Genomic DNA, 12,956 nt, shown 5'->3' on the forward strand with positions numbered 1-12,956 from the left:
GCTATTGGCTGTTCCTATCAATGGTATAATTTATTACTCAATTACCTTATTTGTAAATGCATTGGAAAACTTCTTCATCCAAGTTGAACAAATAGGCTTAGGGGGGAAGGGGAGGTCAATTGTCTTAATTACTAAGCCCTCCCTAAAATTTGTTCAGCTGAGTCTATCATTCTTTCAGTCCCTTAATGGGGGACTTAAATTAGAATGCTAGATGGTGACAGTACAGTAAGAGAAGAAAATAATAAATTCTAACAGTTACTTAGCTCTGACTATGTGCTGAGTACTATGCTAAGTGTGATATAAGTCCTCACTTTTCAAGAAACCCTATAAAGTAGGTCCTATTCATCATCCCATTTTCTAGAGGTGGAAACCAAAACTCACAGAAATTAAGTAGCTTTCGCCCGGAAAGTGGCTCGAGTAAGTTGGAAAATGGCTCCAGAGACGGTACTCTGCCTGCTGTGCAATGCTGCCTCTCTGACCCTCGTCAGGCAGGGAGCCCTGGGGAGCTGGGGAGCCCTCGGGTGCTGCAGAGAGTGTACAGCTCTGTAGGATCGGGTCTGGGGAGACGTGTTCCAACCTCATCGGGCCATCGTGAGAATTAAATGTGATGATGTCCCATAAACCATGCCCCCCAGTGCCTGACACCTACTAAGTGGTCAGTCAAGGTTGAGTACCACTCTCACTTTCCCTTTTATCAGAGGTAGCTTTTGCTACTTCAGAGTCCTGAGTCCAAAGTCTGTTAAATAGGAGTAGTATATTGCAGAATTTCCTTCCTTTTTAAGGCTGAATAATATTCCATTGTGTGTATAGACCACACTTTGCTTATCCATTCCTCCATCAGTGGACATTTGGGTTGCTTCCATGTTTTAGCTATTGTGAATAATGCTGCTATGAACATAGATGTATAAATATCTCTTTGAGATACTTCTTTCAAACCTTTTGAGTATATACCCAGAAGTGGAATTGTTGGGTCACACGGTAATTCTATGTTTAATTTTTTGAGGAACTGCCATCCTGTTTCCACAGCATCTGTACCATTTTACATTCCCGTCAACAGTGCGTGAGGATTCCAATTTCTCCACATCTTTGCCAACATTTTTTCTTTTCTTTTTTTTCCTTGGAGAGTAGCCATCCCAATAGGTGTGAGGTGGTATCACATTGTAGTTTTGATTTCCCTGGGGATTAGTGATGTTGAGCATCTTTTCATGTGTTTATTGGCCATTCCTATATCTTCTTTGGAGAAACGGCTATTCAGTCTTTTGCCCATTTTTGAATCAGGTTGTTTTTTGTTGTTGTTCAGTTTTAGAAGTTCTCTATATATTCTGGATAGTAATCCCTTGTAGATATAGCATGTAAGCTTTCATATTTCCAAGGATCAGAGGGTTGGTGATAAATAATCAACAAGGATGTGGGAAAATAAACCTCATACTGCCCTGGTAGGAGGAGGATTGGCGCAGCCTCTTTAGAGGGCAATTCCGTTGCATCTATCAAAAATTTAAAGGTACATACCCTTTGACCCAGCGATTCCTCTTCCAGGAATTTATTGTACGGAGGCACTTACTCATGAGGGCAAAGATGTATGTACAAGGATGTTCAGTGCAGCAGCATTGTAAACACCTAAAATACACACACCACACGGCAGGGCAAACACAATAATTCAAGGCTAAATGGCGTAGAGTAGAAATTCTCACGTAACAGTAGTTGTGCTTTTTGTATACATTGATTAAAATAATAGTTTCTATAAAACTTTTAAGCAAACCTGTCTTTAAGGATTGGCTAACACTTACTGAACAGTTACACACTAAGCACGCAAACTCACTTAATCCCTCCCAGCAAGCCGTGAAGGAGATGCTCTGGGTATCTGCCCTGCACAGATAAGGAGCTGAGGCCACGAGAGGCTGAGTAACTGGCTCCGGTCTCCGACAGCTGGCTACAGAGCTCACGCTCTTCACCAGGACCCTAACTGCCGTCCATGAAAGCATCTACATGCATCTGAAAACCAGGGAACATAGTAGACACTGGTCAGTCTCCACGCACATGCACACACATGGTGCACACTTGCTTTCTCAGAAGTCAAGGTGCTTGGGGGTCCTACCATTTGTAAACTACTGGTTGAGAAAAAGATTCTGAGGTGAAAGGGAGTTGGTCTTGGTATGAGAAGACAGAGTTTTATGAATAAGACGAGACTCCACCCAGGACTTGAAGAATGGAGAATTTAGATAGGCTAAGAGAATGAAGAAGGGCACGCATAAGGGAGATCAACATGAGTAAGGACCTAAAGGCAGGAATGAGTGTTGGGAGCTCGAGGAGGCCATCAAATGGCACCACCAACTGGAGTCAAGATGCATGTTGGGAGGTGGGTTTAAGGTGGCAGGTTATAGAGGCCCTCCAAAAACAAGGCTGAGGAGAGAACAAAGATTACGTGAGGAGCCTCTAGTTACCTCCATCTGCTCTTTGGTCCATTGTTCAAGCAGTAATAAGTCAGATAGAGGCTTTCCCTAAGCAGAGAGGGCAGTAACGAGGGAAGATGGCAAAGCTCACTCCAGCCACACGCTCCATCTTGGAAACCTTTTACAGTCCTTGTGATGATTTGAGTCTTGACTTGTGTCTTCTGTTCCAGCTGTCACCTGCCCTCCCAACAGCCACTATGAGAGCTGCGTGAGTGTCTGCCAGCCTCGCTGTGCCGCCATCCGCCTGAAGAGTGACTGTAACCACTACTGTGTGGAGGGCTGTCAGTGCGACCCTGGCTACGTCCTCAACGGCAAGAGCTGCATCCTGCCCCACAACTGCGGCTGCTATTCAGACGGCAAATACTACGAGGTAGGGGAGCCCAGCCCTGCCTGTTCCTCCTTGCCAGTCATCAGCTTTCTCACTCCAAGGAGGTGGTCGCAGTTGACCAGTCTGCCCACTTCATTGTGAAGATTGTGGTGCTTATTTGCAGGGAGGCGGGACAGGGACAAAAAGGTTAAGAACTGGTCAGGTGAGGCTCTTGCTCAGTTAGTAGTGGATGTGGAAACACATTTGGGCCTCACTCTCTCCTCCCTCTCCCTCCTCTGGTGCTCTGCCTCCCCTCCTCACTAGTATTTGTGTTTCTCTCTCCGCCAAGCCTTTCTCAAGGCCCTTCTGATTTCCTCTTCTGTAAATCTTAGTTCGAAAGCTTCTGATGGGGCTGTAGTTTGGAAATATGTTGGCTGTGAATCTGACATTTGTAGCTGTCTTAGCTAAGGACATTTTTAACTGGAAAATATGGGGCTCGAGGCTGGGAGGAGTGGCTTTCCCTCTTGTGGCTATTGAAGCTCCCTGAGAGCGAGCAAAGGCTACCATCTCAGCATGTGCCATTCATCACTCTGGTACCATCCCCAGAGAGTTCTGTCTGGACTGCTTAGTGCTGTGTCCCCATATCCTGCCCTCTGCTTCTCTCTCTGTGGGGGTTTAACACAGAGCTGATGAAGATGCCCTTCGTAGATGTCCCTCAGTAAAACCTATTAGCTCACTACATCATTTACTTTTCGTACGCTGTAATCTTTCTTTATGGGCCATGATACTAAACTAGAAAAGATCTCGCTGGAGAACGTATTTAGCCCATGGTTCTGCCTCATGCCCAGTGTCTGCTTAAATGACACTGATGCCTTATATTGGTGAATAGACAGTGAACAGCCCCAAATACGGAGTGTCTGCTCTTTGCAGATCAGTGTGCGAGTGGGATTGTTAGGAATGATAAAGCATGTTCCTTGCCTTAAGGAACTTAAAAATCTATTCAGGAGAGAAAAAGAAATGCACTTTAAAGAACAAGGAACAATTACAAAATAACATATCAACAGTGAAAAATAATACCCTACAGAATTAATCAATTTTAAAATGAAAAAGAATAGCAGCATTAAAAAAAATCTAATTGAAATGTCTGAACTAGAAAGAAACTAGGCAAAAAATAAATAATGTTTCCTTTTTGTAAAGAGGCATTGTTCTTGTTCAAGAACAGCTAAGTTGACTTTACTTTGAGAATTAAGAAAAGAAAGTGAACGTTGAAGTTGCCCTCAATCTCATTTTCAGTGGGAAATTTGTTTAAATGTTATTTTAGAAAGATAGAGAGAAGTAGAGTAAAATAGTACAACTAATGAAAGATGACTTCCTGGGAGAGGTGGGTTTTGAAGTTAGCTCTTAGAAATATTTATAATTTGAGAGCAAAAGGCAGAACATGTGGGAGAAAATAATAACAAATTCCATTTTCTCACAATCTGGGAGAAGAGATAAGCAGGCACTCTTTGAATCTCTGCTCCGCTGTCCGGAGACTCACTGACGTGTATCTATCTGTCAAGCGTGTCATGTACCCTCAGTGGGGATCCTGAGTGTCTGTGGCACAATGGAACAAGACTTGGGTTTGATCTCAGCTGAACCACCGTTAGTAGTGTGACATTGAGCAATCTGCCCCGTTTCTCTGAGCTTCAGTTGCCCTATCTATGAAGTGTGACTAATAATACCAACTCAGTACTGTTGGTTGTGTAAATAATCCATGCCAAGTGCCTCGCCTAGTACCTAGCACCTAGCACCTACTACCCAGCACCTAATACCTAGCACTTAGTAGTTCAACAATCGGTAGCCGCTCTTTTGTTGTTATTGTTATTCTCTTGAGAAGCATTTTGTAAGTAAGAAATCCAGGCGTGTTAATGAAATGATGCATACAAAAGCCCTTGGAACTCTCAGGAAACGCATGGTGCAGCTCTTGGCAGCTATTAGCATTATAAACATTATTATCTGCTTTTCATCAGAAAGTCAGTGGGTTTTGACAACAGCTTATGTCTAGGAAGTAGCAAACTCACAGAACAAATAATCCACATCTACTTGCCACAATTCCAGCAAGCTTCTGGGCTTGTTGATACAACAAATCTCTTTGGAAATAAAGCGAGAACACATCCATCCATTAGCATGTAGGGTAATCACCCAGCTGTCACTGTCAGGTCTAATTAAGGTGAAGAAAGCAGCCTAGGGGCCAGTCACTTTACCGTGATGCTAGTTGCATGATCAAGTTCTCCTGGGGGATGAGTTATTTATCCTTGATCATATCCGCATGCATCATGTTATGTTTCTCTTTCCACCCATGTAATGTCTGACATCTTATCAGAGAAAGGCCAGACCATCCGCTCAATTATTCCGCAGATCTGATAAGAGAAATGAAGTCAATTTGTGAGGCTGCTGGCACCCAGGATATTTTACAGGCCTGAAAGGAGAGAAGACTTGTTCCAGGAACTACTTTACTTTGAGGATGAAAGACTCGGCAGTGGCGTCTTGAAGTGCCCTGGACGGAGAAAACTCTTCCTGGAAGATCTCGCCCTGCATCTATGTACCCCTGAGTCTGAGTCACAGCTATACTTGATCTCCAGGGCTTTGATAAATCTATAGTTAAAGCAGAAGACAGTGACCAGACAGAAACATAGGCCTCCTGTGCCATTAAAACATCTTTTTTGGATAGCGCCGTTTTGGTAAATTGAATTAGCACCCCGAGTGCCCACATCTGTGTGACGTAGTCTGTGTGTCGGGACCACATCCCACATGGACAGTCATGACCAATTTTCAACAATTCCCTGGAGTTCTTAATCTAGAACAAGTGTAAGGCCAAGAGCACAATTCCACCAAGTAGAGTTGTGTCTACAGATTGTTGTTTGTTTGTGGAACAGTAGAAAATAATGGCTGCCACCAATTGAGGATATACTTAGTGGTGGGTATTTTCTATAACTTTATACAATTCCTCACCATCTGAAAGAGGAGAAGTACTTCTTCTCCTGTAACAACAGCAGCTACTATTCGCTGAGTGCCAACTCTGTGCGAGGAAATGTGCTTTATCCGTCTTATTTAATCTTCACAACCGCCCTGCAAGACATTACTATCATCTCCAGTTAGGAGATGAGCAAGCTGACACCCTGAGAGGTTAGTAGTGCTCCCCCAGGTGGCTCATTGCAGGGTGGCAGGGCCAAGATTCAAACCCAGGTGGCCTGATTCCAAAGCTTCCCTTTGACGGGACTTCACTGTTCTCTACATATCCCATTTCAGGACACATAGAAGTGGAGGGACTTGCAATAGCAGTAAATTAGAATTAGACTAGATACAGGAAAGAGTTCGGAACGGTGAGTAATACGAAATGTTGAAATGGTTCATCATAAGAGTTGGTTATCACTTTCTTTTAACCTTTTATCATTCTTCTTGAGTGAATTTAAATTTCATCCTTGAAGTGGAGCAAGTACTTGATAGAATAATTTTCTACCAAATATTTTTCCTCTTCACCTAGTTCCTCTAACAGCTGCACATTCAGGTTGGCTGTGATTAGTTCTACAATTCAGCCGTAAAGATTCCCGAGTTCTTGATTGAAACCAATAAAGACGAAATTGCATATTGTTTGGCATCTGAGTTACATGGACCTGAGGTAACGTTTGAAATGAAGCAGTCTCCCTGCTGCTCCCTGTTGCAAATTCCAGCCCATTAAAGACAGCCCAGCCCAGCCCAGCCCAGCCCAGTAGAGGGTCCGGATGGACTGGGCTTTCGGGTCCCCAGTCCTGACCACAGCCTGAGATTAATTCAAACGGCGCCTCTCTTCCAGCCCAAGCAGCTGTTCTGGAACAGCGACTGTACGCGGCGCTGCCGCTGTTTCCGGCGCAACCTGATCCAGTGCGACCCGCGCCAGTGCAAGTCCGACGAGGAGTGCGCGCTGCGCCACGGGGTGCGCGGCTGCTTCAGCACCAAGACCTCCTACTGCCTGGCGGCTGGCGGCGGCGTCTTCCGCACTTTCGACGGCGCCTTCCTCCGCTTCCCTGCCAACTGCGCCTTCGTGCTCTCCACCATCTGCCAGAAGCTGCCCGACATCTCCTTCCAGCTCATCATCAACTTCGACAAGTGGTCGGCCCCCAACCTCACCATCATCTCGCCCGTCTATTTCTACATTAACGAAGAGCAGATTCTCATCAACGACCGGAACACTGTCAAGGTGACAAACGTGTCCTTGATGCTTAAAAAACGTGCCTTGGAACAAGGGCTTGACTAGGGGACATTGTGGTCTTCTCGGATAACCAAATTTGAGGATCTTTATCCTTAAATTTGTTGTTGCTTCATATATACCATACACAGATGACCAGATTTTAAAGAATGAAAGTGTAAAGATTCTACAAGCTAAGGATGGGTCCCATTTAGTTCTTTGCTGATGATTCCAAAGGCCTTGGAGGAAAGGTACAATGTCTCAGGGCCACAATAGCGTCACAAAAGCTTCAGGTGACAAAATGGTAGATGTCAGCTTTTACTCTGGATTAATTTCCAAAAGCGTCTGGTTTGTTTTTAAGAGCCTTTAAAATTATTCTTGGCTCTGCCCCTACCTGTACCAAGACCCAATCTTTCTTCTCTGCCATCCTTTCTAGAAGCTGAGAGAAGGCAAGCATTTGCCCATAAAAACAGCTACCTGAATAAAAACCAGATGGAGCATCCCCACTGTCAGAGGGCCCCATGATGACATACCAAGTGAAAGAAAATGGGAGGCTGAATATGGTGAATTTCTCTTAGGTTGGCTCTTTCTTAAGCCAGCTGCCTGGTTTCTTGTGAATCTTGGACCTGTGTATAAATAAATGGGAATCTCTAACCCATCTCCATAACTAATATGGCTCTCTGACTTGGATTCCTCCTACCGCCTTCCCTTTAAGAAGATCATCTGCTCTGATGAACTATTAATGGTGGCCCCAGCCTCTCAGCTAAACCAGGCTGCACACAGCAGGTAGACCTGGAAGATGGAACCAGGCCCCAAGGCTGTGATTACAGCTAGGGAGGGCCGGGGAGAGGGCCAGGACATACATATTAGCATTTTTTGGAATTGAGTGTTACTGTGTGTATGTGCTTTCCACCGTTGGCTCAGATAATCACACACTGAGCATATCTTTATTTGAAGAGTCATCAGATAGCTTAGTATTCAGTATTAGGCAAAAGACTGGAGGTATTTTGCAAGCTTAAGAGGATGAGTCCAGATTTTAATACTGGCTTTTAACTTCACTGAACACTGCTACTGTTTTTGACACTGCAATTACTTTTTGCAAATTGGCCCACATAGACACAACTGCATTGTCCAGAATACAGGAGCTGGAAAGTGAAAATGACCACCTGAGAGAGAGAAACTGAGATCATTGCTGAATAGTATACCCCAAGCTAGCCAAAACAGTAAAGAATCGTATTTTTCAAAAAGGTTTCTGCTTTTTTTTAAAGAAACGTAAGTTACTAATAACCCGGGGGGAAAAATCCCAATTTATTCTGTAAGTACGGGAAAAGCATATTATGTTCTATCCTAAGGGCTAAGAAAAGAAACTGTTACAAAGCAGGAAAATGACAAATACAGAAAATACTGTGCTTATAGGACCTCTGGGGGGAGCCTTCTGTTTGTGCATTATAAACAAGAAAACTGTAAACATGACAGTGATCCCCAGATTCATTTTAATCGTGATAGACTCTCCTTAGCACAGTGTTGGGATTTCATTTTCAGTAAGTGGTTTATGCTGGGGAAGTTTTATACAAAAATCCAGCCATTTGGAGTAGGTTATACTTTTCTAATGTTTTCTTACCTCTCTGCCTCCAGACTTTGCTTCTTTAGGGGCACTGTGGCCAGTAAGATGAGTGAGTGCCCTTAAACTCTAGGGCAAGGGTCGACAAACTTTGGAGTTCAGCCAGATCTACTTGCTGCTGTTTTTATAAATAAAGCTTTATTGGAACACGGCCTCACTCTTTTAGTTACATACCATCTATGGTTGCTTTCCTCCCTCGAGGGCAGAGTTGAGTAGCGATAGAGATCATTTGGCCCGCAAAATCTAAATTATTTACTCTGGCCCTTTACAGTAAAAGTTTGCCAACCCCTGCTCTAAGGGTCATTTACCTTTTTTCCCTCCAATAGGTGAATGGCACACAAGTGAATGTTCCATTTATAACTGGGTTGGCAACCAAAATCTACAGCAGTGAGGGGTTCCTGGTGATCGACACCAGCCCTGATATCCAGATATACTACAATGGTTTCAACGTCATAAAAATCAGCATCAGCGAGAGGCTGCAGAACAAAGTGTGTGGGCTGTGTGGCAACTTCAACGGGGACTTAACCGATGATTATGTGACCTTGCGGGGGAAGCCGGTGGTGAGCAGCGTGGTGCTGGCCCAGAGCTGGAAAACCAATGGCATGCAGAAGAGGTGAGAGTTCTAGCCACTAGACTAAGTGAGACGAGCCCCTAGACTCAGTGGCCCTAATCCTCCCACGTCCATGGGAGGTGTCAGTGAGGAGCACACTTTCTATAGCGTCACCCTACCTCTCCTACAAAGAGCAGACCCAAAGGCCTTTGGAGTTTTCAGGATACAAATAGGCCCAGCAGAGGCCTCAGTAATTTCTCAAACAGCAGAGGAAGCAACTGGGCTTAGATAATCTGACTCTGAATTTTCATATCGTCCACACATGCAGAAGAGTGTACCCAGGATTAGAACTCTGAAGCCTTGGCCAGTGGCCCAGTTGGGAGCTGGGTGCCCCTGCTGGGGTGGGATTCTGAGTTGACTCAGAAGAAGAACGGCTGTCCCTTGCTCCCCAGTGCTGGGTTTAATCAGGGGTCTGTGACTCTTACCAGAAGGCTTGGTTGTGGTTGGGCAGGTTGAAGCCGGCGGGAATCAGGAAAGCCTTTTGTAAAACAGACATCACCCAAGTTCTTATCAGGCCCGTCTCTGGCCAGCTAAACAAGTTATTCCAAAGGTGTTTAAGTTAGGGCCCCGCTGGGCTGCTGAGTTATGATGATACCTTTCTGGATCGATAGAAATGCTTCTCTTTCCTGGCATTTCTTTACTCTATTCCCCTCTTGTGCCTTAACCTGCCAAACATCAGCTAAATATCCAAATGTGGAAATGAAGCTCCGAACCCTCTTTGACCATTCTGCAGGTGTAAACTGAATAATGTATCATAAATTAGACTTGTGGGACCCAGAGCTGGAAGAAGCTTGGGCAATGTCTAGTGCAGTCTCTTCCTTTTCTAGGTGAAATGGAGGCTAGAGCAGAATGATTTACATGAGGAGGGCCTGTAAGTGGCACAGCCAGGATTAGATTCCAGAATTTCTAATTGAATGCCCCCTTTAAAATGTCACTTATTGGGCCCACAGTTAGAAAAATGACAACTTTGGACATTTAAGCTATTCAGGGGCTTCCAAAGATGAGCAAGGTTCAGCTCCTCCTGAGGAATTACGATTCTGTCCAAGCTTCCTTTCCCTTCCTTTCTTCCGTCTTTTATAAACGATTTCAGCCTGACACCAATTTTCTTGTGAAGGTTTTGCTTTTGGTCTCTGACAGCTAAACTGGAACTGGTTTAGAAGCTTCTGGACTTCCTTTCGATTCTTAATTCTACCAACTGTCATTACTGATTAATAATAATAGTAACCATCATCATTATTATTATTGTTGTTCGTTGTTTTATCCATACCTGCTAATGGTTACTGTATCAATTATATCAGTCAACTGTATCAAAGGTTAATGGTTATTATATCAATATCTACCTTTTTCTGACAAGTTGGCTACCAATCCATTATTTTTATTTTACCCTCGCTTGTCCCAGTGATATTTACCATAGAAATTACCTAGCCTGCCTAAGGTCACACAGCAAATGAGTGTCGGAATCAGCATAGGACACTGACTTCTGGGTTAGCCAAAGAGGTAACCGAGGTAGTCTTCCCTTCCACTGGACATCTCGAATGGCTGTGTTTGCTTCACTTAGTCTGACCAGACGTCTTGCCCCCAGCTGCAACGAGCTGCAGTTCTCACAGTACGCAGCCATGTGTGACAACGTGCACATCCAGAAGATGCAGGGCGACGGCTACTGCCTGAAGCTCACCGACATGAAGGGCTTCTTCCAGCCCTGCTACGGACTTCTCGACCCCCTCCCCTTCTACGAGTCCTGCTACCTGGATGGCTGCTACAACCACATGAAGTTCCAGCTGTGCGGCTCCCTGGCTGCCTACGGAGAGTCCTGTCGCTCCTTCGGGATCCTCAGCACGGAGTGGATTGAGAAAGAGAATTGCTGTAAGAGAATTATTTTATTCCTGCTGATTCTTTTCTAAGTTAGAAGAACAGCTTTGCAGGTAGCATTGCGTTGTCTGGGGCTGGCTGGCTGGTCTCCACCGCTACCGTAGCTCTGCTTCCAGGGTTGGAGAGGGGAGAGTTGTCAGCTGCGGCAGAGATCCCGTGAGGGATGTTTTCAGTGGAGGCTCAGTCACCTGTACTTCCTGCCCAGTCATGGAATTTGGAACACCGTCTTGGGAAGGTGGGGTTCTCTGGGTTGGAGGAGCATCAGTTTAGTGACTTAGGAGGTAGAGGGACAGAGGCTGGGACTCCTGATTGATTTCAGTCCCAAACTCAGCTCTACGTCGGCTCCTCTAACATGGGTTAGAGCCCAAATCAGCAATGGATGGCGTGTGGCAAGTGGCAAGCTGAGTTGGAATTGAGTTGGCTGTATCTGCCTGGGTTGAAAGGAAGCTGCGTTCTGGATTTCTAAAGGAATTATACACTGTTAAATTAGTTGATGAATAAAGAGTTATAGATTCTTGTATTTTTTTCTGTAGTAAGAAAATTATTTTGATGTGTATATCCATTATCCTATTTGTTCATTTTCTTACTTTGCTAATCAAATAGATGGAGCAAATATGTACATAAGCACACATAAATGTGTCATATATGTATATGTGTAGCCATGTACATAACGGGTCCCTCTGCCCCATTAATGCAGTATGATACTGCGGCCAACAGAATGTGTGCACATACCTTGACACACCCAGGTTCCCCCAGGAAAACTGGCCCATCCAAGTCTGTGCCTGCCCGTCACTAAATTTGCAGACCAAACCTGAGCAAGAGGAGGGATGCACTTAATTCAGAACCTAAAAACAATGTAGTTAATTAAAATATGCATTCGGTGATTTCAGAAGCTCTTAACAAGCAAATTACTAGTCTCTGTTGGAAATCAACAGAAATGTTTTGTTTGATAACTTTAATATTTTACCCTGTTGTGTTAATTAGCAGTACTTTAAATAACTGTAACTGTTTTGAACTTTTAAAATTGTCTGGAATTAAAAACAAATCAGCTTTTGTTTTTAACCTCAAAGCTTCCCGTTGTATAAGGGCATGTCTTATTCGCCTATCGGCAGATAGACCACCAGATCTGTAAATGAATGCTTCTCTGGAGCGCATTTTCTTTATAAAAGGAAGCTTTTTAAAAAGAAATGTATCTAAGTGATGCTGATGGCTTTCCTTCTGTCATCCTTCCAGAAATTAAGACAGGGTGATGCTTAGCCGTCCTTGTACTCCCACCTCATGTAGTTACCTACTTAGCAGAGGGGTCAGGAGAGGCATCCGGAGCTGTGGGACGGCTCGGGATTTTCATTTCATTTTTAAACTCTTGAAGCTGACTTGGTTCACGCTGAGATTGAACAGTTGTTTCTTTAGCACTAACCGTCATATACCATGATGGATCGGAGGGTTATTACATCTGGAGAGGGAGAGAGAGTCTTTAAATAAAGAAGTGAGTCTCTAAAAGGAAATGCTGTCAGTTAGTGGTTCTCAAACCGAAGTGTTGATCTTGCAGATGGTCTGTGTGCGAACTCATCTGCCACAGAAATAGTGTTCATGATATGATGATACTTCGCATACATTGATATTTTACTTAAGAGTTTCTCCCTTTTTGGCAAAACAGTACCATTAATCTAAGTCAATGCTGGTGAACTCTCTGGGTTTTTGGGTGGTCTGTTTTTATAAAATTAAAAAGTTTATGGAGAAGATGGACCATGAATCAAAAAGGATAAGAAATCCTGGTTTAAGGGACCTCTCTGAGATCTTACTGGCCCTAAAATTTTCATTCTTGACAAATATTTGTGGAGCACCAACTATGAGGTGGCTGGGTGTTGGGAATCTGGAGATGAATGGTTTGGACC

General features: G+C 44.1%; 1 protein-coding gene across 5 annotated transcripts in view; it reads left to right on the forward strand.

Annotated features, from left to right (window-relative positions):
- TECTA (tectorin alpha) overlaps window positions 1–12,956 on the forward strand; it is a 68,294-nt gene that overhangs the window by 44,155 nt on the left and 11,183 nt on the right. For all 5 annotated transcript variants that reach the window (XR_011541374.1, XR_011541373.1, XM_070625060.1 and 2 more), the window contains 4 exons: window positions 2,621–2,820; window positions 6,590–6,973; window positions 8,909–9,195; window positions 10,775–11,055. Coding sequence is in view for 3 of the 5 variants with exons in the window: in XM_070625060.1 (XP_070481161.1) it covers window positions 2,621–2,820; window positions 6,590–6,973; window positions 8,909–9,195; window positions 10,775–11,055 (1,152 nt within the window). In the remaining 2 variants the exon portion in view is untranslated. The remainder of the gene's footprint in view (window positions 1–2,620; window positions 2,821–6,589; window positions 6,974–8,908; window positions 9,196–10,774; window positions 11,056–12,956) is intronic.

This window comes from Equus przewalskii, chromosome 6 (genome assembly GCF_037783145.1).
Source record: "Equus przewalskii isolate Varuska chromosome 6, EquPr2, whole genome shotgun sequence".
Classification (NCBI taxonomy): domain Eukaryota; kingdom Metazoa; phylum Chordata; class Mammalia; order Perissodactyla; family Equidae; genus Equus; species Equus przewalskii.